The 26,238-nt window shown below is 34.3% G+C and overlaps 3 protein-coding genes and 1 pseudogene across 4 annotated transcripts; 2 read left to right on the top strand and 2 right to left on the bottom strand.

Moving 5' to 3' along the window:
* Nucleotides 1-99: 99 nt before the first annotated feature.
* Nucleotides 100-7,140, bottom strand: LOC125834935 (uncharacterized WD repeat-containing protein C2A9.03-like). Its single transcript, XM_049514083.1, has 10 exons — nt 6,996-7,140; nt 5,618-5,760; nt 5,076-5,243; nt 4,897-4,983; nt 3,956-4,090; nt 3,524-3,634; nt 3,154-3,245; nt 2,971-3,076; nt 1,065-1,151; nt 100-704 (listed from the first exon to the last, which is right to left on the bottom strand). The coding sequence occupies exons 2-10, from the start codon at nt 5,738-5,740 to the stop codon at nt 291-293; spliced, it is 1,323 nt and encodes a 440-aa protein (XP_049370040.1). The 5' UTR covers nt 5,741-5,760; nt 6,996-7,140; the 3' UTR covers nt 100-290.
* A 1,757-nt stretch (nt 7,141-8,897) lies between these two features.
* On the bottom strand, nt 8,898-17,210 carry LOC125834934 (aspartic proteinase 36-like). Of its 2 annotated transcripts, none has more exons than XM_049514082.1 (11): nt 17,193-17,210; nt 16,865-17,149; nt 14,635-14,764; nt 14,257-14,504; nt 13,378-13,602; nt 12,239-12,401; nt 12,055-12,128; nt 11,397-11,484; nt 11,032-11,107; nt 9,961-10,032; nt 8,898-9,323 (listed from the first exon to the last, which is right to left on the bottom strand). In XM_049514082.1, the coding sequence occupies exons 2-11, from the start codon at nt 17,077-17,079 to the stop codon at nt 9,172-9,174; spliced, it is 1,443 nt and encodes a 480-aa protein (XP_049370039.1). In that variant the 5' UTR covers nt 17,080-17,149; nt 17,193-17,210; the 3' UTR covers nt 8,898-9,171. The 2 variants fall into 2 exon arrangements, 1 of the variants encoding a protein (XP_049370039.1); XR_007443384.1 differs by having other exon boundaries at nt 9,236-9,323; nt 9,961-10,084.
* Nucleotides 17,211-17,497: 287 nt separating this feature from the next.
* LOC125834936 (F-box protein At3g07870-like) lies at nt 17,498-19,151 on the top strand. The gene is made up of 2 exons (XM_049514084.1): nt 17,498-17,551; nt 17,909-19,151. The coding sequence occupies exons 1-2, from the start codon at nt 17,498-17,500 to the stop codon at nt 19,097-19,099; spliced, it is 1,245 nt and encodes a 414-aa protein (XP_049370041.1). The 3' UTR covers nt 19,100-19,151.
* Nucleotides 17,670-21,368, top strand: LOC125834944 (putative F-box protein At5g52610; annotated as a pseudogene).
* The last annotated feature ends 4,870 nt before the right edge of the window (nt 21,369-26,238 follow it).

Genomic DNA, 26,238 nt, shown 5'->3' with positions numbered 1-26,238 from the left:
TGACATTCAAGATATCATTTTCCTTTATCACTAACTTTAGTATTCCTGTAACAGTTACAGAAATATGTTGTTCTTTTATCTCTCCTTGAACAAACATTTCAAAGTACAAGAGAAGCAAAATGGTATATAACCAGAAACAAAGCTTAATCTCAAGGTGTAACTGTACATAGTAATGCCAAGATCAAGAACTGATATCATATGCCATAAATCAAGAACTGATATCATATGCAAAATATTGGGGATCAATGTGAATGAACTGTAGAACCCTTTTGTCCTAAAGGGTTGAAAAATTACACGAACGAATCAAGATATCTACACGTATGCTTTCTGTTGTATTCTAGCAAGCTTCCGTATGTTCTATCCCAGATACCAATGTAAAGAGATTCGTCGTCTGGACTCAGAGATACCCCTGATATCTCACCAAAAAGATCAATTTCCTGACGTTTCTTGTAGTCTGACTTGGTACTGTAGATATGGACAAAATCTGCAGGTTCAGCCACTACAAGGAACTGCCCATCGGATGAGAAACGGATAGATCGAGCAGCACCGATGTTTCCCTTCAGAATGGCAGTAGACGAGGATAAGTTTCTCAAGTCCCAAATTCGACATGTCTTATCTTGATTCCCAGTAGCAAATGTACGGCCATCTGGATGCCACGCACAAGCAAAAGAGTAGTCTAAATGACCAACAATTGAAGCCACCGTCTGTTAACAGTAAACAAGCTCCCTTGGATAAGATTTTGGAAGTTCAGCAAATGGAAAACTCATACGAAAGCCGAAATATGGAGAGACATCTTTGAAGGAAAAAGAAATTTAACTTGGGAATAATTTTGCCAAATAATACCCTCATCACAAATGCAGTAACTATATCGACCTAAACATGATTCAGACTTAAAAACTGACAGGCCGTATTTACATAATCAAAAGGTTGTACTTCATCTGATTTTGCTCTAGATTCAGTATAAGTGAGCTATATGTATTCATTTCCTCCGAATTGAATGATCAATACTACTATCAGAGTGAAACAACGGACTAAAGAAGGTAATGGTAAAAAATTTATAATACCTTTCCATTGCGGGAATCAACAAGTAAACCATCTAGATCATCCCCAACAACAGTAAAAAGCTTGCAATCTGGGCTCATCGAGGTGTGCTGCATCAATTACCAGTGAAATAATAAATACATGAGCTCATGAAGGATGCAACTTCAAACAAAATTGAAATATCTGTTCACATAAAGAATGTAGACAGGAAGAAATAATTCTTAATCCAGATGAAAATTGGAGAGAAATGAATATCTATTCGGATATATCCCCTACTTATTACTTTCTTATAATCTCCGAGGAAATGCGATTCAAACTGGATGACGGACAAGGTCCTGAGTCCAATGAATAAAATCCCTGCTTATTCATAGCAAAATCTCATACTAGATCTGAAGAAACTAGAGGAAGTTGAACGGAACTTCTTGATAGTAGACAACAGTCTGCGGGTTTCCACTATGTACATGCCAGTTCACCCTCAAGTAGGGGTATTACTATCTAAGGATGTGATATTCTTCTATCAGTGTAAGCAAAAGAAGAGAATAGAAGATTCTATAACAAAAGAAAACGCCACTCGCACTTGGCAATTAGAAAAAAAAGCATTCTATCTATGATATGATACCTGATTGATTGAATCAACATGTGATGTTGGCTTATAAATCTTAAAAGAGAAATGAAGCTCCGGAGAGGCAGCTCGTTGATGATTGATCTCAACTTCAAATAAGAGGAAATATAGATCCAAAGATGTTGTAACTACTTGATATGAAGTACAAAAACTACTACAACAACAACAAACCACTATGTGTGTTGATGACGACTGACTTCGAGCAAATGAAAAAACTTCAATAACCCATTAAAGCACGACAAAATAATTGCTCGCTAGAAACAAGTTCCGATGTCAAAATAGTAGATAAACAAATACAACCATGAGCAGCATACAAGTTAAGAAATAAACATGAAATTGAGCATAAAAGAGTATCTCAGGGGTATTCCAGAATGTCAGAGCAAAAAAAACAATCATGTTGGCAATCTACAATATAAGAAGTTGCACCATCAGCCACAGCAATTGTACTCATTGCAAACCTCTATGGCACTGCCAAATCTCAAATATTCACCCTCCATAAATTGGTTCTCTAAGATGAAACAAATGAGACTGATGGGATTTATCTTCAACCGCTTGGCCTTCATCTAGCCTATCTAATCTACCAGCAAACCTGAATGTATAAAACCCATTGAGGTCACTCAGATACTAAAAGCCCCTTGTTGGGCTGTCACAAGACAAGGTCCTACAAGGAAGAATTATTAAATAACCACTTCCAGCCTCAATTTAAATCAGAAAGTTGCAGTCCATCTAAAGCCTCATACTAGAATTTCATTTGATTAAAAAAAGAACTTACACTAGAAATTCATGAAACTACTCTATCCCACTAACACCCAATGCATGACAATGTTGATGATGATGAGGAGAATAATGACAATTACCAGTTTGGAACTTCTCCACAACCTGCCAGTTCACTTGTATGAAAAAGCAAGTATATTTATACTTCACGGACAACCAAAACTACTACAGTAACTAATGATAGGAAATAAAAAAAAGCAAAGAAAAGTGTTATATGGTGGGCTATTTGGAAAGAGAGGAATTCAAGATGGTTTGAGAGTTTAGTGAATAGTGTGCAAAAAGTTAAACTGAACTGCTGTCTTTTTCTAGTTTTTTGGTGTAACCAACTATACTCAAATGACACTATCTCTATTATTGATGTCCTAGACTCAATCTAGTCATAGAGAAGTGAAATTGGGAGTACATTTGTATATAAGGTTTCAATACAACCCATGTATTGTTTTGTGATATAATACAAAGTTACCAAGTTCAAAAAAAAAGCAAAGAAAAGGGAAGAACAAAAGATTGCAGCAAAAGCACGTAAAAAAACTGACATTCACTGGCCAAGGGAAGCGGAAGTGGTTCATCTGCTGAAACTTCTCCATGTCATACACCCTCACACCACAGTCGTTGTTGGCTGCCATAAAACGAGGCCCACAACTGCACAATGTTCATACTTACTTCCATCAGTTGAAGTTTCAAGCTAGCTCAACAATTGATTAGGACATTCATACTACCTGACGCTTTCATATATCTCAACGGCATTTGTGATAGCATTATCCTCATAAGTGGTCCTTGCACAGAAGCTAACCCCTGGCTTGTCCAAACTCTGCAATAGTTGAAGCAAAGTAAAGAAAATACCACAACTAATGCAAGCATGTACATAGTAATCCGTAGGACTAAATCATATTAATAGCTCATAATGTTAAGCCAACCATTTAGTACAGACATAATATCTTCCAGTAAGTTATAGCCACGTTAGTTAAAAATAAGATGGTGGGAGAGAAAAGTAGATTTTCACTTCCACTACAGAAGCTCTTTTTAACTGACTGGCTAGTCTCAGATATTAGCAGTCATTAAGAGAAATAGGAAAATACCCCAACTGACCTTACAAATGAGTTCTCCTTGGAAGCCTCCAGCAACCACAAAACGGTTCTTCACCGCCATCGTGCTGATTTGGGTCAGTGTCAGACCCTCTAACAAATTTCCTGCATATTTCTAAAGGACCAAAACAACAGAAAGAATAGGTAAAAACGAAACAGAAAGAGAAGAAATAGTTATAGTCCTAACGAAGCAAAGAGAAGAATGTTTTAAAAGGAAAAAATCAGGATAAACTTCTTTTTCCCTCCTGTGTTGAGGCGGGTACGGTGCAGGGTATGTCTCTCATACCCCACAACAAAAACAATAAACCAGAGTACTGAAAAGGCATTGCACACAAGAGACAATTTTTTCCAGGCTATATCACGCATAAGAGGAGAGAAAGAAGCAAGAGCATAGCAAAACAAAGTAAAGGACCATCACTAAATACTTTTCAGTTACCTCTGTCGGTACTATACGTCCAGAGAAGTTGAGAACTTCTGAGAGGTTGTGGGAAATTGATGACCAATGCATAAGTGAATCGTTTGAAATCAAATACACATCATGTTTTGAAGTTGCCCAGACCAAGTTTCTTAGCTGCAAACAAGAGGCATAAGAAGTGTCAGTGAAAGATCTCCATATAGCAAATTGAGCCCACCCAAACCCCAAAAGAAGTTAGGTGACATATATCACAGAAAAATAACGAACTTTGAAACTATTACTAAAAGATGCTAGCCCCCGAAAGCATCACATATGTTATCTAACCACTTACAAGATAACAATTGACATGAATAGCAAAATAGAGATATAATTCATTTGGAAACCTAATCACTTTTATCTATCACTGGAGGAACAAAATCAATGGAATATTGTTTTTTATTTGAATATGAAAGGAAAAAGAAAAAGTACAACACAAGAAAACCGTGTCAGGCATGGAACAGGAAAACTTGTAATAGTATTCTTTCTCTTTAACTCTTTTTCTTCTTCATGCCAATTCCCATAGAAGGAGTCCAAAATAAATCTCTGCTGTAGCATTAGGAATCCAGCATTTTAGACATTTGGCATGTCAACTTTAAGTAGGTGAGTAAAACACAAATCTTTTAAATTCTAAAGGATAGAGAAACCAAACCATCGTTAATCTTAGATATTGCAGACAGGAAGGGCCGCAAGTACATATGTTTTTTTACTCAATCGAGATGACAATGATGTTACTTCCACTAAAGAGTCTTCCTGACTTATAAAAGCTAAAAAGAATTCAAACTGGAAGAAAAGTAGGTCCTACACAGCCACCTGAGATAAGTATTTATCGCATCTAGAAGTTAGGACAGGGTTACACAGTATATCCAGAATCTGCAGCACAGGGTTATCATATGGTATGCTTAATCTGCAGAATAAATGCAGACCTGAAAATGGAGTATCGTAGGCTTCACAGATCTTGCATTGTAAAAGAATTCGTAGTAGTTACCACCCTTCTCCACTTGTTTGCATTCCTGAAAATGTGTAAATGACCAGCAATGATGATAGTTTTACCCAAATGTAAGCCTTTTAGCTAAATGAAATATAAATATTGCAGTGCAGAGACCTTATCCACAGCTTCCCCTGACAAAGGGATGTTCTCATAATTTCTGTACTGTTCGAGCCTTGTCAATCTGTAGCTTTGCCTGGTTACATTCAATCCCTCCCATGTGATACCTTGTATATCCTTCCCTTTTCTTGCTTGTGCAGCTGATGTATCAGTCACTTTTGTTGGCTAAAAAAATATCAAAAATGCCTCATTTATCCCATAATGATATCAATACATCCAGGTAGCTCAAAATAAAGTGATCCATCAAATATAAATAACTCTGACTTGACCAAACAAATTGGACAAACGAAAAGAAACATGACTCGGTCAAATCCAATAGTTTTCCTACCTTAAATGTTAGAGATTTGTAAAAGAGAAGAATGTTCACTAATCATGGACCGTTGGCCAACATAACTATTAACAAGGAGACAAGTCTAAAATATGCTAAAGCAATAATCAGCTGAACTATAAACAACCAACGAGGAACCAATGTAGAACAAGAAAACATTCAATAGAGGCTAAAGGAAGGAATAAGTAAATCAAGTTATGTTTTTACTAACCATATCATCGTCATCAAGGTTTATTTCCTCATTATCTAACTCCCCCTCAAATTCATCACATGAATCAGTCCCCTCCCGGTCATCTGCCATGTAATCCAATTGCTCAACCCTTTCAAGAGGCATCCCTTCCCACACCTTTCAACCTGCATACAAGAAAGTCAAATAAAACCCAATACACTGTTCCCAAATAGAACTTGTAGATTAAAATTTAAAGCAAGTCCCAAAAACAGAACACAAGGCAAAGGAAAAAATGGGGAACATTGAAATTCTTCACTGGAAAATGCATTAAGAAATCCCCAAAACAGAAAACCATGAAAAAGGTATAACATTAGCCCTCCCACCATCTCCTATACCACCCCTGAAAACTTCTAAAGTTAAACTGCTATGGAAGATTCTAATGCTGAGTTACCATCAATGTTAGTATCAATACATCTCTCTGACATAAACAACCATTACTCAGAAAACGTTTCGCAAAAATAAAAAGAAAAAAAGAACCTTTGTTTTAACTACCAAGAAACTCCTAAGACTAGAAAAGCATTGAAGAACACAATGTTGTGACTATCATCAATTCTACTACCTGTTTTTTTTTTTACATACATAGCAAAACCCAGAAAACCATTCCACAAAAGAAAATAAAAAAAAAATCTTTCAATCACCCAGAAAAACACCTAATACTAAACCACCATTGAAAGCTATGATGCTGAGATTACTGCTAATAGCTCCATAAACCCAAGTAAATTTTCAATTCTACTAGTAATTACCTATCTTTTGTCATGCATAGCCAAACCCAGCAAACCATTCTACCAAACAAAATAGTAGAAAAGTTCTTTCTTTGAACTCCCCAGAACCAATACACAACAATTGAACACTTTACTGCTGAGATTACGGATAAAAACTCCATAAAATCCAACAAAAAAGAACACAACAAACAAAGAAATAGTAAAAGTAGAAGAAAATACCTTTCTTTGAACTACCCAGAACCAAACCAAAACCAATGAACACTATAATGCTGAGACTAATGCTAAATCCTCCATAAACCCAACAAAAAAAATCACAACAACGAAAGAAAAAGTAAAAATAGTAGAAAAAAAACCTTTCTTTGAACTACCCAGAACCAAACCAAAACCAATAAAAACTATAATGCTGAGATTACAGCTAAATCCTCCATAAACCCATAAAAAATCACAACAAACAAAGAAATAGCAAAAATAGTAAGAAATTCTTTCTTTGAACTACCAGAACCAAACCACAACAATTGAACACTCTAATGCTGCGATTACCGCTGAAAAGCTCCATAAACCCAACAAAACAAATCACAACAAACAAAGAAATAGTAAAAACACAATCTTGGAATCTGTGCATAAGTAGGAAAACTAACCAAAAGATTGTCTTTTTTCTGGATCAAAATAGCTCGTTCAAAAATACCCAAAATAGATTTTTTCTTCTTCTGCTGCAATGTATTACTATTATATATATGTGTGGCTTAATTTGCCGCTATGATGCTACCCATTTCTTGAAGTATTGGGTATATAATTGTGCAAGTGTCATCAACATATTAGGCTCTTTTTTTTTTTTTTCATATTTATATTGCAATTCGACTGATCTATTTATTATTTTTTTAATTCTATTTAATTATAATTTGAGAGAGTTCATATAAGATTACAAATTTAAGTTATAATACTATATTAGATATTCATTAAACTAATTGAGCTACATACAAATTAATTTAATCGTTCTTTTTAATATATTGTAGACAATTTTGAACGACTTAGTCCAATTGATGGCCTTTTCCACAATTAAATGTTGGATTACTTGGTCCTTTGCTAATCAAGGAGTAAGTAAACAAAAATACATGACTATTACCTCTAATTTAATGTAAACAAGAGAAAAGGTCCGAATTTGTCTTAATGTGATTAGGAATTATTTAATTTGATTATTTGTTATAATTTTTAATAGTCTAGTTATAACTTTGACTTTTTACGAGATAAATTAATATCCCGAGAGCACACCCCAAACATCAAACTTTTATTCTCACAATAGTTTGTTAGCAAATTGTGTTTCTTACTTGCTCTTATTATTATTAACGAAGCTTCAACATGAAATATAACAAATTATATTGTCCAAAATCTTAAAAGGAGAAAGCTTTATCAAATGTAAACGGTACTTGATGACATAATAACTTGGTTGAAATTAAAAGTTAAAAGGGGGTAAAATTAGTCAAAGTTAAGACACCAATTTTAGGTGGTATGAACATTTTTGTTAGGTGATATGCACCATACTTATCAATCATACCAAAAATGTTGTCTAGATAAGGTCTAGCTAACTCATCATGAGTCATGACTAGTCTTTTCTCTATCCCCACACCACATATATACATCTAAATAATATAGCAACACATTTGCCAGCTTCATTTGAAATATGATATGATTGACCCCACATTTGGGACTGCTAGTATATTAGTAATTATTATTAAGGCATCACTTTCCAAGAATTTGTTTCGTTCTTTAATTTGAGTGCAACACCTCTACTAATTATTGAAATGTTGCAAATACAAATGTCATGATCATTTTGATTGTTGTTCTTGGAACAAAGGATTTATAATTGTATGGATATAACTAGTAAGAACCTTAATGAGGGAAATGGGACTGAAAAATATTTTAAATTTGACTGAAATTGTTGTTACGATATCAAACTTTATGGAGGACCTTTTACCCTTGCACTATTTAATAGTGTATTTTAAAGGTATATATGTGCCCCGTGAACACATTACTATTTAAAATGATGCAATATTTATGATGTTCACGTAGACACATATATACCTTTAAATACACTATTAAATAGTGCAAAGGTAAAAGGTCTTCCATAAAGTTTGATATCGTAACAACAATTTCGGCCAAAGTTGGAGTATTTTTCAATCTCATTTCCCTAATAATGATTTTGATCTAGAAATCAAGTATCACACTATCAAGAAAAAGAAAATAAGAATTGTTTTACTTGATGATATAAAAATTTCATATATTAAGAGTATATATAATTTTATTTTTTTAATTAATATAATCGTTATGTTAAGCAGAAGATACAAAACGTGTATTAATGCAGTTACACCAGAAAAGAATGTTCAAACAACTCAAAAACTATAAGATATTATAAGAAGACAACACAAGAACAAAAGTATGTAGCTTGTCAAGAAGTCCACCCATCTATGTTGCTCGAACACAACTGTCGATACTTTTGAAGAGTCCGAGCAACATAGCTGCCCGGATATTGTAAGAATCAAAATATATGTACAGAGATCTATTTACATCATGCGTTTTACAACCCAACTTCATATAAAAATGGAGTGGTCTAGTAATTGTTCTATAAAGCAAACAAAAAAGGCACCTTCCCAAGTTCAGTATCTTAGTTTTCCTATCATCAGCCAATCATGTATGTAAAATATGCACACTCCTACTTGATATCCAGTGAATTGCTGTGCTGTGTCAATACTTGAAGAATCCCTTTCGGTATAAAAGCTTCCTAACCCGAGCCTCAAGTACCGGAAGCTAATATTCATGTCAGCTTTGCCCGTTAAATAGAGAGTAGTGCAGCAGAGCTAGTAATAACAGAGCCATTTGAGCAGTCACACTAGAAGCACCTGACAGAGAATGAGCTCCTACTAAATGTACTGAACCAGTAATTTCATCCTTCAAACCGATGCTCGATGAGCCTGTAGTAAACCACAAATTAGATTTCGATGAGTTGGTATGGGGACTGAATGTTGGAGGCAACAATGTGATAGATCTCTTTAAACTCCAATTTTCAAGCAGACCCGCAGCATCATTCAGTTTGTCAAATGTAAAGGAGTAACTGAAATTACTAGAGATGATTTCTATAGTGACAGACACTTACTGTGAAACTCAGATCAACTGCAAGAGCAGTTCCCATTTAAAATTTACAATATCAGAACTGGGAAGCAGCATGAAAATGTAATGAGAATCCCAACACTAACCAGGCACAACCTATAGAACTGCGGGGAAGTATATTATTACCAATAGCCCATTGTCAGAACTCAAAAGGCATGATTCTTCTTCTTTTCTGGTACGACTTTCAAAATGAACACTGGAGTAGCTAATTTCCCGAAAAAAGTATGAGCTCAAAACCGTAAGACTAAAATTATTAATCTTTTCTTTTTGAGAATACAACTAAATTTATTAATCATTTGACCTCCAGATTAATCAATGAACAAACTACCCTGGTCGGAGAAAAATTCTTCAGGATTAGCAGAAATCAACACAACAGAGAAGCACGACATCTAATTGCAATATATCAAAACATATTTTAGGTGTCAAAGTAGTACAACTTACAGTTATATTCAGTCCAACCAATGGCCTGCTTTTCAAGATCATACAAGACTAGCTTATTTGAGAGAACCAAATCTGCAAACACCAGTTTACTTCAAGGCTTCATAAGTAAAGAAGACATCATTTACTGCAAATAACAATTATCATCTTTAAGTAAAGAAAGGTCCAAGGACACCTAAGAGCATGATTGAAAGAAGTCACATGCATCTTCAATCAGATAATCATAGCAATTGACAAAATACAATACCGTAAAAAGATATTGGAAGAGAACCCGAGTCTAAACACACTATAATAGAATGGAAAGAACGGCTACCAACAATGTCAAAATACTTACTTCCTCCCTCCAATTTGCCTGACACTCATTTATTTTTAGTCTATCTCAAAAGATTACTTGTTGTAGGCCCAACTGGACACGCAGAAATGGTTTGATATAAAGGTATTATTATTTTTATGCATACTTAGCTTATGTAGATCTTCTTTCTATATTGAATGCCAAGTCCAATTAAATACCGCCAAACAAATTAGGACGGAGGAAGTATAAATAGAACCTAGTTTAAGATATCAATAGGGTTTTTACAATAGACAGCAACTTAGGTCTCATATGTTGGCATTCCCTCCACCAATCTTTTTGGTAAACCATGAAGCAAACAAGTGCTATTGCTATGTTAAGTATCTCATTTGATAAGAAAATGATGACGCTGATAATGATGGTCATTAAATATCAACGCAACAAAGACTGTTTAAACAGTAACAATTTCCCAAGAATTTGAAATGCATTGAGTTGCAAAGGTCAAAAGAACATCACTAGGTGAAAATGGCACGGCTTATGTAAGCCATTAACCATGCAATTATCATCAGTAAAACCTAATAGGAGATGTCAGAAGTACATAAATGGACGAGAGATACAGCACAACTGATTTAATTAAACTGTCAGCGAGGATATTCGTAGAAGTACTGAGTTATTATACACTGCTGCCAAACTGAATGGAAAATTAAACCAAACTTCCTCCAGTTTAAAGACAGACGGATAATTTGCAATCAAAACAAAATAAGCAATAAGTAGGAAAAACACACCTCCAAAAACCGTGAGGTTCCACTTGTCACGAGATAGACTACCACTATTCTGCCATCCAATGCAAAACAAATCTTCCTAAAAAGAATAAATAGGAATCAAGTCTCCTGTTGTGTCTAAACAAAATATATTGAAGTGATAAATAAGTGCGACCAACAATAAAATGAACAGGTGGGAAGAGAGGCAGTTGTATAGAAAAAACGGATGATCCACTTTGATTCTATTACCACTTCCACCACCCAAATTTTTTATTGATTACAGAAAGATAAGACTCCAAAAGCCACTACATTAAGTACCAAGAAAAAGGAGAATTTGAAACTTTTAATGAGAAAATAGATGATTTGTAAAGTAAAAAAAAAATACTTACGAAAGGGAATAGATACTCGTGTGGACGAACTCTTAAAGAAAGAGAATTTTCAAAATGAAAATTGACTTGAGGGAATCCATCATCAACACTGCAAGTTGGACACCGAAGTTGCATTTAAGTTAGTGAATTTGAAGGGCTCAAGAAACTGTACACACACATAACTGCAAGAGAAACCTTAGAAAACGTGGCAGCTTGTATCAAGTCGGTGCATGCTCGATAGATAATATACAATTATACATATGGAAACATAGCTTCTTCAGAACCCAGAAGTGCGGAAAAATTTCAGGCTAATGATTGGACTACATATAGACCAGGCCGAAAGAATGACAGGTAGAAGTAGAATCGAACAATGCTTCCATTATCATCGTATTTCCACTAAATAGATAATCAATGTGGCATTAACGTAAACAGCTTTCTCTTGAGATAGAATTGGTAGTCAATATACTTTTAATCGGATGAAAAAATTAAGACCTATCTCAGTTTCAAAAATAAAATAAAATTAAGACCTATCTTTAGAAGTACAAGTATAATGTAATTTCCAAATGCCACTGTTTCTGGATAAGCCAATGTAAATCATAAAGTATCTACCTATTGAACAAATTACACAGATAATCTGCAGACACAGCAAACAACCAAATCCACTCAGTATGAACCATACCTTCCAGAGTATCCAAAGCATGTATACTCATCATTAACTGTACGCAATCTCAGATCAGGTTGCCAGGACAGTATCTAATAATAATTTAAAATATATAAATGCCAATATGTTAGAAACAAAAATTTATGATTCATTTTAAAAACGGAGGGACCTCCAAAAGGATTAAGAGAGGATAGCTGACTACCTTTTTCACCAGTGGCCCATAAATCACCTCAGGAAGATAAGCCAAGGTTGTTCCACTGTCAATAATAACTCCCTTGTTCACTCCATTTGTAAATACTTCAGCAGAAAGGTTTAGAAATTGAAAACCAACTTCAACAGCCGTCATATTGACATTGTAGTGTTGCCTAAATTATTTCATGATAATGTCAGTACAAAGCATTAAATTCATTTTAATTTTTTGCCGAACTAAAGTGCAGATAAGGTGATGCTGAATTACTCACAAAAATTTGAAAAGAGAAGAATGTTTACTAGGAAGACCAGTTGTAATAGAGATCTTATAGATAAGGGTTTTGATAGATATACAGGGAGATAAACAAAAAAGAAGACAGACTAACAGTTTAAGCTACATCAAGTAAACTCATTTATTGATATTTGCACATATAGGAGATTTAAAGATCCATGAGATAGTTCAAGTTACAAGGGTGTTCCTCAGACGGATCAAATGAACATGGTTCACACCATTAGAAGAATATGTAATGACGCATGGAGGATATTACCTAACCATTCCACCATGGCTATAAGAAATTCTTTTAGTGAAAGTTTTTTACTTCTGCAAAAAGGATCTTACTGTATCTACTTCCTTGACTCTGAATCTAACTGCGAACCAAGTTCTCAGAATTCAAAGGACAGACAAGAAGTAAATGACTTAACTAATTATATCTTCCAGTAGAAGGGAGTCTGAAAATAAGCAAGTCCCATGAAACAAATTTTCACAAGGTCCCTAGATGTTACTCAAAGCCAAAATCAAATTAGCTGGAATCTTTGAAGATAAACTACAATGCAGAATATAGTAGAGTAAAGGATCCTCTGTTTCTTCTGTTTTTTTGTTTTTTTTTTGGAATGAACAGAAATAAGGGGTTTCATCAAGGCCCTGAAGAAGAATGTTGGAGTCCGACATGAGGCGAATCAGTGAGATATAATTTAAAAATTTAAGTTGGAAGACTTCAAACAAACAACCTAAAAAGAATTGGCCTCCTGGTAAAATAATACTGCTAGACTATGGTCCAATTTTAACATATGTTGATTGAAATATTAAAAGCCAACAAGATCTGCATTGAAATAACTAAAATATTATAGAACCTAGCAGGACAATTCACATACTGGTTCGGTACTAATGGTGTCATGGTTACTTTTGGTTTGACAACGTTCCCAATGGCAAATATACCACCACCATTTACACCATCCAAGCAATGAGCAAACATTTTCTTCACTTTTCCAGATGAAGCCAGCTGGGAAAGCATGGATGAATTTGATTTCCCAAATCCCAAAACCCCATCAAGAGCGTCATCTGAAGACCTTAGATCTAAAGACTGTGTACCCCCACACCTGCCCAAACAAGAGGAAGAATGTCAATAAACTAAACCTAAGAGAAAAAAAAACAAATATAAATGAAAATATGCCACTAGATATCAACCCAACATAGAGGTAGTTCAACCAAGCTTCCGATCTGCTAAGTTTGAAATGTACTTTTGTCAAATGTAGTTTGAGAAAAAGTACTGTACAAGTCCTTCTGTTTAATATTATAACAGCAGTTTGCATTTGGACGATCTTTCCGGAAGTGTTTGAGTCAAATTACTAAAAGAAAAGAACATCTAAAGATTCACTTTTCAATTCGTACTAACAAAAAAGATGGTTTCAAATCTCTCCTTATCCACTCCAGGCCCACCAAAAATATCTCTAAATTCCTGAAAGGCTGAAATAGTATAGTCTAAAAAAAGTTCTGCTCTGCAGTAAAGGAAAATAAGGCAAAATCCAAGTTAAATTATGACCAATTCAAGAATATAGAAGACAATAAGGGCATCTAATAAAAACTGAAAACAGAATAAGACCGACACCTAGGATTGTTCAAAGTTTCTTCCTGTAGGACTTCTCCTTTAACTAATAAGGGTCTAGACAGCAAGTTTCAGTTGAGGATTATATGATATCAACAAGCAACTGAAGTACTTTCGGTTCTCAGAATACATCCAACATACATCTTACCCAAAAATTACAGTTCCATTTGTTGAGTTAGTTTGGAGATCACCAGACACCAGATCATATTGAACAACATCCTCCACAAAGTAGCCCATACTATAGCTTCCATCTCCATAATTTTCATTAAAATAACATGAGTTATTACCATAGCAGCCTGATACCGAGCCTCCATTTACATCCTTGCAGAACTGGTGTCCACAAGAAATTAATTTACCAGAGAGGGAATCCTTTCGATTGTAGAATGCTAGCTCCAGCTGCCAAAAAATATGTTTACATTAAAAGGGAGGAAGAGCACATAACACATCTAACTTCTCTTTTTTCTGGGAGCAAGTAAATACAACAAGCTGAATAAGGATATACAATCAGAAAACTTAAGAAACGTACACCATGATATCCTCTTCTGGGGCATTGATCACATCCAACGCAGTTAACCCACATTATGTCGCTTCCGGTATCCACTTGCACATAATAATCATTTGATGGTGTTCCGATTCCAATCTTAGCATAGTAAAGCCTATAATATATTAAAATTCAGATTACAACTACAATAGCACGCTTAAAATGACCCAACATGGTAAAAAGGTAAAGGTTTTCCAGAGCAATTTACTATATAAGTTATATAGTTTGTGTCAAACTGAAACTTGCACAAAAAGTCCATGGATCATTCTTCAATAATTCAAGAACCAAGGTTGTAAGCCTTAGCACTGAAATACTATTTTCAACCATGGACTTCTATGCCTGCACAAGATTATTCAACATCAACCATCTTCTTAAAACTAATATTCACTACATGAATAGACTTTTGTCAAACATTTACAAGCTAGGGAATTTAATCATCCAGTAACTTCAAGGAAATTTTGTCAAGTCAACTAGAAATTCAAAATCAACAACAACAACAACCTACCCAGTGTAATCTCACAAGTAGGGTCTAAGAACAAGTGTGTACACATACCATACCCCTACCTTAAAAGGAAGAGAAGTTGCTTTCGATAGACCCTCGGCTCAAAACAAGAAATTCAAAATCCAAAGCACTAATCAAGTTTCTACTAACATATTTAAGAAAATATTTCCAGTCACAACCAAAATAAGCATACATATATCCCTATCATATCATTACTGGGGAAACATATATACTCAAGCAATTGTTCTTCAATAAGATGATTAGCTACCATGGTCCATGAACTCCAGCGTGTAGCTTTACCACTATATGCTCAACCAGTTACATTCCCACAATGTAGCAAGGTACAAGAAACCACCATCATACAAGTGCCAACTTGATGCTATTCACCAATAGAATTACAAATTGTGTTCACCACTCCCAGAACAGTACAATAGTTCATTAGCAATTTGGATACTATCTTCGCAATCCAAACTATTATTCTTTTCTTTTACAACTTTGCCACTAAACTCAACTAGACTTTAGAAAAACCCATGTTAATAAGTAACCTATTTATCAAATTAAATGTCAACTAGCAACAACTTGCAAACTCGTTCCTATTTAACAAACCAAAACAATCAAATGTATAACATAAAAAAATAGAAGTCTATAACTAAAATGGATAAGTAGACATGTAACACCACATTCAGGTTACCATCCACAAATAGGAGAAAGTAACAATATAAGCAATAACAGTACATGCAGTAAAGCCCAAAGTACAGTGCATCAAACTAACAGAATAAAGTAGATGTGTTACACTTCTGCCTCAACTATCAATATTACAGATACACCTTATATAACATGAAGTCTTCCTTTGTTAACTAGTATCTAACATGTGTAACATACCCATTACACGGGCGGAGACAGAGGGGTGCGAGGCGTTTCAATTCGTCAAAAATTATACAACAACAACTACCCAGTATAGTTCCACAAAGTGGGTTATGGGGACGGTAGAGTGTACGCATACCTTATCCCTACATCAGAAGTAGAGATGTTGTTCCCGATAGACAATTCATCGAAAAAAATTATACTATGTGAAAAGGAAAAAAATGATTTTTTTTTTCTTGCATATATCAGTTAGTGTATCCCCTTAGCATAAGTTCTTCTTAATCCCCTTTTGAATTCTTGGCTCTGCCACTGCACATACACATATCTAATGTACAAGTATACAATCCTAACAGTACAAAAATTACTCCCAACAAGTAAAAAGATACGTTATTTTTAATCCTCTTGTTTAATTCTTGGCTCCGCCACTATACATACACATACCTGATGTACAAGTATACAAGCCTAACATACACACACAGTACAAAAATTCATCCCAACAAGTAAAAAAGAAGTTTTTTTTAATCCCCCAGTTGAATTCCTGGCTTCATACCTAATATATAAGTGTCCGTGTCAGCTTTCGCACAACTCGACTAATTACACGGGATACCTGGCACCACTAGCAACAGGGACAAGGTAATCTACCTACCAAGGCTACAAAGATGGGGAAAATCACCTAGTATTCTCTGTCTGTGCTGGTATTAGAACCAAAAATAGTTCTCAACCAACTCCATTAACCAGAACCTTTGGTGCATACCTAATGTACAAGCATACAAGCCTATAGTACACACACGGTACAAAAACTACTCCCAGCAAGTAAAATAAATAAGTATATGCATAAAAAGTGCATACCCGACGGAATCAGGCCGGCCGGTGCCGCCGATAGGTAGGTCGACGCCGGCGAGAAGTCTGAGATGGCGCTTTTCATCATGGGCTTTTAGGGCAGTAAGAGTCCGTTCAGACCCGGAAAATTTGTAATTTACTTTGATTACTCCTTCAATTCCGCCATTTGCAGTCCCAATAATCAAAATGAACAATAAAACGTAACCCAATTCGAATTTCACCATTATAGCTACTCCCAAAAAGCTCTATTATTGAAATCACTAAGTGGAAAGTGGGATTGAAATTTAGGAATTGAGAAGAATATTAACAGAACCAAAAAAAGAAGAAGGAAGAATTGGGTGTTGACTGTTGACCACTGATGGTGGAGGTCGTAGTCTTCTATTGGTTGTTTTCGAAAATGGAATTTTGGTACTAAAATCAGAAGAGACATTGTTGTATGATATTTCCCAATATACCCCCCTAGTATACCAATAGTTGGTTTTCTTAACATTTATTTAAGCCCCAAAACGCAAACCCGTAATCTCAACCCAAACCTCTTTTCTCCTCCTCCACCATCACCACCACCTTAAACCGCCGCCGTCGCCGTCGCCATTGCTTCTGCCAGAACTGCGCTAAATCGTTGAGGCGGCATTCACAGCAAATATGAAAGCTACTCGACGCAAAAATATTGACAAGGGGGGACAACAACCCAAAAAAGTACCTTTTTACCATAATTTCATCTAATAAATTTGATACAATATCCTGTAGAATTGCAAATTTCAGATTAGATTTGCTCAATTTTGAATTTTTAGTTAGAGTGAAGTGGATTAATTAGCTGGAGGATGGATTCTGTGGTCAGAATTGTAAATTTCAGCACAATTTTTGATTTTTTGTTAGAGTTGGGTGGATTAATTTGCTGAAAGCTATAAAACTGTTTGATAGGGTTATTTCTAGGGTTGGAGCTAGGGTCAAACATATCTTGAATCCTTTTGTGTGTTAATTTCTTTATAATTTGAACCAAAAGAATTATAGTTGGTTTAGCGAGGGTGTAATATTTTATTGATGATATTGCAGAAGCCTAACAAGAAGATGAAAATATCAGTAGTACGAAGAAAAAGAAGTAGTGAGGAGGAGGAAGGGGATTATGCAAATATTGACTACTTTAATAAGCTATCTGATGATGTTATATCCTCTCTTTTTCTGAGATGCACCCTCAAGTCATTATCCATGTTAAGGTGTACATCCAAGTTGTGGAATAACTTTATTACTGCTCCTTCCTTCCTTCATTCTCACCTCACACAATCAACACAAAATGGCCCTAAACTTCTTTTTTTGGAAAGAATATGTCTTTACCGGTCAGAATCGTCCAGGTTACGGTTTGTTTCAATTGACATGGATGGAAACAGGGAGGAGTTATACACTGTCACTTCCCGTGATTACCAACTTGCATGTGCCACAATGCAAGTACGCTTTGGGTTGGTTTGCCTTTCAACAGATTGTCGTCTTTATTTGTGCAATCCTGCCCTGCAACAATTGTGTGAATTGCCGGAATATTCACTTTCTGCTACCCCTGGTTACTGCCATTTTGGGTTTGGATATCTTCACTCAAGGAAGGAATACAAAGTGGTGCATTTTTTCTATAGTTTTCCTTCAATGACTGAAAGGTGGTGTCATCGTGGCAAGCTTCGGGTTTCACATCTAAAATGTGAGGTTCTTACCATAAATAAGGTCGGTGGCATTTCTTTTAATAGATGGAAAGAAATTGCAGACCGGTCTCCTTGTCATCCGAGATCTGAAGGACAGTTAGTAAATGAATGTATGTATTGGTGGACTTATTGTGTTCCTCGTGCCCGTGTTAATCAAATTCTTTCATTTGATTTTGAAAATGAAAAATTCCTTACTATATCTCCTCCATCACCTTTTGAAGGTGATTTGGGCTTGTTTGTGATGGATTTGAAAGGGATGGTTTGCTTGCCAGACTCTGCCTGCTTCCGCAGGAGTTCAATTTTAGACCTGTGGATACTCAAGGATAAAATAAATTGCACTTGGGTAAAGGAGTATAGCATCCGTTTGATCGACTTTGGGTTTAAGAAGATTACGTATGTCTTCATGACATGCAATGAAGAAATAATATTCCAACATTTGGGTAAAGTGGTCTTCTATGACCTAAAAAGAAAATCCTTCAGAGAAGTGGAAGCACTTTCACATCCGCTCCTTCAATATGGAGTTTACTCGAAAAGCTTGTTTTCTTTAGGAACCATATAGGTCCTTCCTAAAGTTCTCCACGGAAGACACTGCCACCATCCAATCAAAACCTCCACTTTACCTGCCAAATCTTGATACTCAATCAAGGACCTCCACTTTCAAGTTTGTTAGCTTCAGCTGGCATTTTCTTTTCGTAATTTAGTTTCTTATTTTCTGTTATATTATTTTTTTTTAGTACAGTGCTGAGCATAACAGGTAGTATAGAGCTCATGAATCAAATACTCGAATTGCACCATGATTATTGTTAGTATCCTCCCTAAGCTTGTCCTCTCATTTATTGATAATAGCAGCCATCTGCAGAACCAGAGCTGAAACCAAGGAGCAAACCTTATTCGATGAAGTTTGTAGATTCATATTTCAAGTATTATTGTGAATTTGGATTGTTCAAAATATAGTCTGATCATAGAGACTTTAATCCGTGTTTTCCATCTTTGAAGAAATTAATTATAGAGTGTAAGCAACAAGATTTGGAGTACATCTGAGTCGTTTCTGCATAATGACTCCAACAATGTCTTAGTGAAAAAGGTTGGAAAAGGATGCTCTTATGTCTAAGTAACAACTTTTTAATATGCATATCTGATGAAGAATTTTCATATTACTTTTATTTCACATAGTTACTTGGTACCTTTTGTTGGTGGAGTTGACAGGTATACCATGACGTGAAAGCTAGCCCGCCACTAAAGTCATCAATATGGACTAGGTTTGTTGGGCTGGTCTGGCTTAACCCATAATTTAACAATTTTGGGAGCCCATTTAAGAAAGGGCTTTTAAACTCGATCCGGATAAACTTGTTGATTTGAGGAGTTTCCTCAATATGAATTGGGTCGGCTCGTGGCCTAAAAAATAAATAATTTAAAAATAAAAATAGAGTATATAACAATAGTTGGTTTTCTTTGGATTATATTAGATTTAAGACCCAAAAACCGCAAAGAAAACAAAATTCAATTTTTTCGCTCCCCGTAATCTCAACCCAAACCTCTTTTCTCCTCCACCACCTTCAACCACCGGCCTTCGCCGCTGCTTCTGCCAGAACTGCGCTAAATCGTTGAGGCGGCATTCTCAGCAAATATGAAAGCTACTCGACGCAAAAAATATACACAAGTGGGAACAACAACCCAAAAAGGTACCTTTTTACCATAATTTCATCTAATGAATTTGATGCAATATCCTATAGAATTGCAAATTTAAGATTAGATTTGCTCGATTTTGAATTTTTAGTTAGAGTGAAGTGGGTTAATTAGCTGGAGGATGGATTCCGTGGTCAGAATGGTAAATTTCAGCACAATTTTTTATTTTTTGTTAGAGTTGAGTGGATTAATTTGCTGAAAGCTATATAACTGTTTGATTTATGTGTGTTAATTTGAACTGTTTCCCTATTTCCTTTGTGTTGATTGATGAATGATTACATTGCAGAAGATGAAAATATCAGTGCAACAGAGAAAAAGAAGTAGTAGTAGTACAGAGGAGGAGGAGGAAGGGAATTATCCAAATATTGACTACTTCAATAAGCTATCTGATGATGTTATAACCTCTATTTTTCTGAGATGTCCCCTCAAGTCATTATCCATGTTAAGGTGTACATCCAAGTTGTGGAATAACTTTATAATTAGTCCTTCCTTTCTTCATTCTCACCTCACACAATCAACACAAAATGCCCCCAAACTTTTTTTTTTGGAAGACAAATGGTCAAAAAAGTCTTGGTTACGGTTTGTTTCAGTTGACATGGATGGAAGCAAGGAGGAGTTATACACTGTTACCTGATACCCAACTTGTATGTTCCGCAATGGAAGTATGTTTCGGGTTGGTTTGCCTTTCAACAGATTGTCGTCTTTATTTGTGCAATCCTGCCTTGCAACAGTTGTGTGAATTGCCAGAATATTCACTTTCTGCTACCCCTGGATATAGACATTTTGGGTTTGGATATCTTCACTCAAGGAAGGAATACAAAGTGGTGCATTTTTTCTATACTGTTCCTTCAATTACTTAAAGGTATTGTAATCTTGGCATCCTTCGGGTTTCACATCTAAAATGTGAGGTTCTTACCATAAACAAGTTTGGTGGCGTTTCTTTTAATAGATGGAAAGAAATTGCAGACCGGTCTCCTTGTCTTCCGAGATCTCAAGGACTGTTAGTAAATGTATGTATTGGTGCACTTATTCTCTTCTATGACCTAAAAAAGAAAACCTTCAGAGAAGTGGAAGCACTTTCACCTTCGTACAATCGTTATGGAATTTACTCCAAAAGCTTGTTTTCTTTAGGAACCATATAGGTCATATTGCTAGTTTCCGAAATGGAATATTTTGAAATAAAGAAGACAACTCTCATCTCTTGTCTCTCTATTTTTCTTGTCTATTACTTATTTGAGACAATTATGTGAATTATGAGGTATTATAGATTTGAAATTATAGTGAGTATTTAGTCATGAATATCAAATATTATTTAGTTTATTCCAAAAAAATTAAGTTGGAATTAATGTTAGCCACACAAATTTTAATCATTCATTTTAGATTACAAGTTCTATAAGTCTTCCTTTGTGCCGAACGAAGGGAGCATCTTTTTTTTCATGGTAAACGAGTTTCTTGGAGTGTGAAACATTTTTACAAGTAGTATGATGAGCAAATGAGCTTCTTGGATAAATTTAGAGGTGGATGTATAGTATGGTAACATGTTCATATGAATTCAGTATTACCGATGCAAACATAAATTATTTATAAAAATTTACTTCATTTTCTACATATAATAAATATGAATTTATAACTTATAAAACATAATAGATTTCAATATTGCAAAATCTTAGAAGCTCGAACCCGTAAAACATTAATTCTTAAATCGTCTAATCATGGATCGATGGAATGTTTCTGCATATGTTATGGATTGAGATTGTCGATGTTTGTCTAATGCAAAATGCAGATTCATTACCGAGAACAAGATACTCATAAAATAATATTGAAGAGATGGAGTCAGAAATTATATCAAGCGTATTTAAGAATATGTATTATTTTTTATAAATGAGTTGAATGTTATTTGTTTAACCTAGCGACTGTATCATGAACGATCTCAACATTTGTTACTATCAAATACAATCAGTCGAGTTTTTTCCCCGGTGCATTAATTTTATATAATAAAGAATATATGAATTATTGTGTATAAAGTAAAATAGTAATTGAACAAATGTGTCTAGCTTTATACGAAACACAAATCACAACATCAAAGAATTATTTATTTCTATTAAAAAGAAGAAGATAAAACGCATTGTATTGATTTTCGCTTTGAGTTTAAAGTTATAAAAATATATAAGCACAAATCTTTAATGTAAAATGTTTGCCAATTAGTTTTTTCGCCTTTCAAAAGTGTATTATATGTTAGATAAAATAAGAAATATATACATAATATTTGTATAGTAACAAATTTCAAGTAAATTAAAATTAATAAATGTATTTGTTAGATGCAAGAATATATTATTAAAATTGTAATATTGAAAATTTAAAAACTTAAAAAATATTTAAGAATTTCAGATAAATTAAAATTAATATGTGTGTTCAAGTGTAAGTGTGACTTCTCTCAAAATAAAACCAAAAAATATAATGAAGTTGCCGATCAAACCCAAAACTATAAGGATGAAATGAAAACCCTTAGCATAATTCTTCTTTAATCCCTCATTGAATTTCTGGTTCCACTACTACACATGCCTAATGTACAAGTACACACAACACAAAATTACTCCCACAGAGTAAAAATGAATTTTTTTTAATCTCCTAGTTGAATTCCTATCTTCATACCTAATATACAAATGTTCGAGTCAATTTTTGCGCAACTCGACTAATTACACGAAATTTCTAGGACCCACTAGTAATAGTTACCAGGTAATTAAAAGATTCTCCTGCTATACAAGATGGTTATGGTGTTACGATGTGAGTGCATTTTCTGATTATTTGGGCGATATACAAGTGAGATTGAAAAGATTTGTCAAAGATTGAAAAAGAAGTGGCTTGACCATTCGATGAAGTAGTGTTCTTGTGAATTTGGACGTAATAATTGTTCAAAATATAGTTCTGATCATAGACTTTAATCCTTGTGAGGAATATTTTCACATCTTTCCATCTTCAACATATTTGAAGAAATTAATTTTAGAATAGTTGTAAGAAACAAGGTTTGGAGTACAACTGGGTCTTCTCTGCATAATGACTCCAACAATGCCTTAGTGAAGAGGTTGGAAAAGGATACTCTTATGTCAAGTAATAACTTTTTGATATGCATGTCTAATGAAGAATTTTCGAAATACTTCTATTTCACATAGTTACTTGCAGGGTATTTTGAGGCCAAAAGGTAAAGAATGGTTTGTACCAATTTCAATACTTTAAGGGGTCGTTTGGTAGAGTGAAAAATAATGCATGCATTAGTCTTGTGTATTACTAATATATTGCTTGGTATTCTTTTCCAACCTATAAATAACTAATGCTTGTATTAAGGTGTGTATTGCTAAAGTCAAATACTCCTTAAAAAGTAATTGGTATTTAGAAGGAGTCAACATTTTTATTATAAAAACCCTAGTTAAATTTATAAAATTATTGATAACATAAATTAAAAAATGATAATAGAATTTTATTTAATATTTTAAAACTTTAAATTAAATTACTTAAAATTTACTATCTACCAATAAGATTTCGAAAACAAAAATCAAGGTATTGTATTGTAACCAATGATCTTGCAATTCTTCCACCTCTCTTCGGCTATAAATAAAGAGATTTTCAGAATAAATGTAGGTCTTTCTTGAAAACATGTAAAGGCAGGTTGGAAAATTGGTTGAATAAATGCAGACTATTCCCTAAAAAAATACTTATTAAAAGGAAATATTTACTTATCAACGCGAAAGAGTTTACATGGTCGGACATTCACAAAAAACGTTCACACATAAAATTAAGATAAACTCATTTCACGAATTCTCACATATGAAAATTAAAAAGAGGTGAAATAATGAATTTCTAACCAAAATTACACCCATAAAATTCATACACATGTCTCCTTACATGAGTAATTAAGATTACACAAAAATACCACGTCACATTTCCTAATATCCAAAAAAAAAAAATGACTCGATTATTTACCAGTAACTAACTCCAACTATTGTTAATAGCACTTACTTGAAATAACTTGTAATCAATATAGAGAACTCAACCATAGAACTCCAAAGGGATGAGGGTCATGATGCACACAAAAAACCTCATGAGTGCCATTATCCTTGACATTAATATCATCATAAAATGAACTACTAATAATCGCATTAACAAAATTGTGCAGAAGACTAATGAAATGGTTGAAGGCCTCTTTCAACAAAACACCATTAATGCATGATTGCAACACAACAACATTGTGCGTAAAACCTGATGATGAAATCTATTGTTCAAACAAGATGCAAAAAGTATTTGCTACTATCGATTACTCATTCTACAAATACTTAAAACCAAACAGTAGAAAGTATAAATAGAGAATTTGGATGGTTATTATAATTAAAAACAACATGACAACAATATAATTATATTTGTTAGCATGACTAACAATAAAAATGAAGGAAAATATCTAAGAGTACATTCCAATTGACAGCACGCACCCAAAATAGTAGGCTAGTTGTCAAAAAGAGTTAGATAACAAGAACTCTACAGGGAAAATGATTTGCAATGATGTTTTTCCACTGCAGCAACTTTATTCAGCTTCTACACAAACTTATCCGAAAAATGAACACAAACTTATCTGAAAAATGAACACAAACACTTAACTACAACGATTAATCTTGTTATTTCTATAAAACAAGTACAATTCACCACCTGCTCAGGTAAAGTTGTATCACTTAACTAGAATGATTAAGCTTTAGAAGTACTATTCAGACCACTTGTTCATCTACAATTAATACAATTCATACCACCTGCTCAGGTAAAGCTATATCTAGATACGCAAATTGAAATCAACATCAAACACGAGCAATTACTAACATCTCGTCACTATTATTATTGAAGGTCCACAGTTGGATGAGATCTTTAGGCCTAAAAATGTTCTGCCTAGCAAAGTTCCTCCAACCACGTGTGAGCACTCTGTTAGTACGTGAACATCAATTTTTAAGCTCCAAAGCTCAACATCAAACTGGATATTTAGTACAGCTTTGGAGCTTCAAAATTGATGGTAGCACGTGCCTTCTAATTGCTTTTGTTCAACACTGATTTCTATCTGGAACATGTGGTTTGTAGTTAACTGTACATGAACATCTTTTACTTTCGTAGAAATAACAAGATAAGTTTGGATTACTTCATTATTTGCAAGGTTTATAAAATTTTCAAAGGTCAGATGCTAAACTACGTATATCTTGAAGAGCGGATGATCTTGAATGCATTTATGACTCTTCAAAGCCTCTTGCAAATGGATAAGGTTTATCATAAAAGTTGCTTACTTTTTTACTCATCTATTCATATGCCATCTGGCTGCTGCTACTGTGTCTCTTTCAGGTAGAATTTTAACACAAGTAATAGTAACAAATAGGCTAATGTAACTATTACATTACGGCAGAAAGTCACCCGACCCAGATTCATCCTAATAGTTCAGATGGGTTCTTTTAGAGCAACAACAACCAAATTATAACCAATTAAAGCACCTCATTCTCTTTTTTCTTTATTTTACCAAATGTTTTTTCTCTTCATTTGACAAACAAAGTAAACATAAAACTAAAATGACTAATGTAACACACCATCTTTTTCAAAAACTCTTTGATATTTTTTGTGACCATATCAACAACAAGTATGTATATTCAGAAATGGATATGTTTCAATTTATTTTTATAACCAGAAATCAAGCATTAACAAGACATTCCAAGTTCCCTTTTTCAGAGCAATAGAAATACTTCAGTGGGGGTTTGTAACTGATCAAGTAAAGAAGAAGTTGGAATCAAATTAATAGGTAAACTATTAGTTGGATGTGTAGCAATCTCAAGTTGCGTTGGTGAGTATCAGAAACATCTGCAGAAGATGCAATTTATAAATTACAAAATTTCAATACATATGAGAGATATGGAGAGGTGATTAGAGATGACATGGCTCAACTGCAGCTCACAAAGGATATATATATATATACGCCCCTAGATTGGAAGATATGAA

This window comes from Solanum verrucosum, unplaced genomic scaffold (assembly GCF_900185275.1).
Source record: "Solanum verrucosum unplaced genomic scaffold, falcon-dt-bn FXZP01000184.1, whole genome shotgun sequence".
NCBI lineage: Eukaryota > Viridiplantae > Streptophyta > Magnoliopsida > Solanales > Solanaceae > Solanum > Solanum verrucosum.
Note: the sequence above shows the minus strand (reverse complement) of the source record. Positions and strands in the feature narration are given on the sequence as shown.

What these genes read in the sequence shown, in the direction of transcription:
- LOC125834935 (XM_049514083.1), bottom strand. Translation starts at nt 5,740, where the DNA reads ATGCCTCTTGAAAGGGTTGAGCAATTGGATTACATGGCAGATGACCGG. An exon ending in ACCTTGATGACGATGATATG is followed by an intron (nt 5,244 to 5,617) that starts GTTAGTAAAAAC and finishes ATATTTTTTTAG; the next exon opens with CCAACAAAAGTGACTGATAC. An exon ending in CAGGGGAAGCTGTGGATAAG is followed by an intron (nt 4,984 to 5,075) that starts GTCTCTGCACTG and finishes ACACATTTTCAG; the next exon opens with GAATGCAAACAAGTGGAGAA.
- LOC125834934 (XM_049514082.1), bottom strand. Translation starts at nt 17,079, where the DNA reads ATGGTGAAATTCGAATTGGGTTACGTTTTATTGTTCATTTTGATTATT. An exon ending in GGCCGGCCTGATTCCGTCGG is followed by an intron (nt 14,765 to 16,864) that starts GTATGCACTTTT and finishes AATATATTATAG; the next exon opens with GCTTTACTATGCTAAGATTG. An exon ending in ACGAGTATCTATTCCCTTTC is followed by an intron (nt 11,108 to 11,396) that starts GTAAGTATTTTT and finishes TATTCTTTTTAG; the next exon opens with GAAGATTTGTTTTGCATTGG.
- LOC125834936 (XM_049514084.1), top strand. Translation starts at nt 17,498, where the DNA reads ATGAAAGCTACTCGACGCAAAAATATTGACAAGGGGGGACAACAACCC. An exon ending in GGGGACAACAACCCAAAAAA is followed by an intron (nt 17,552 to 17,908) that starts GTACCTTTTTAC and finishes ATGATATTGCAG; the next exon opens with AAGCCTAACAAGAAGATGAA.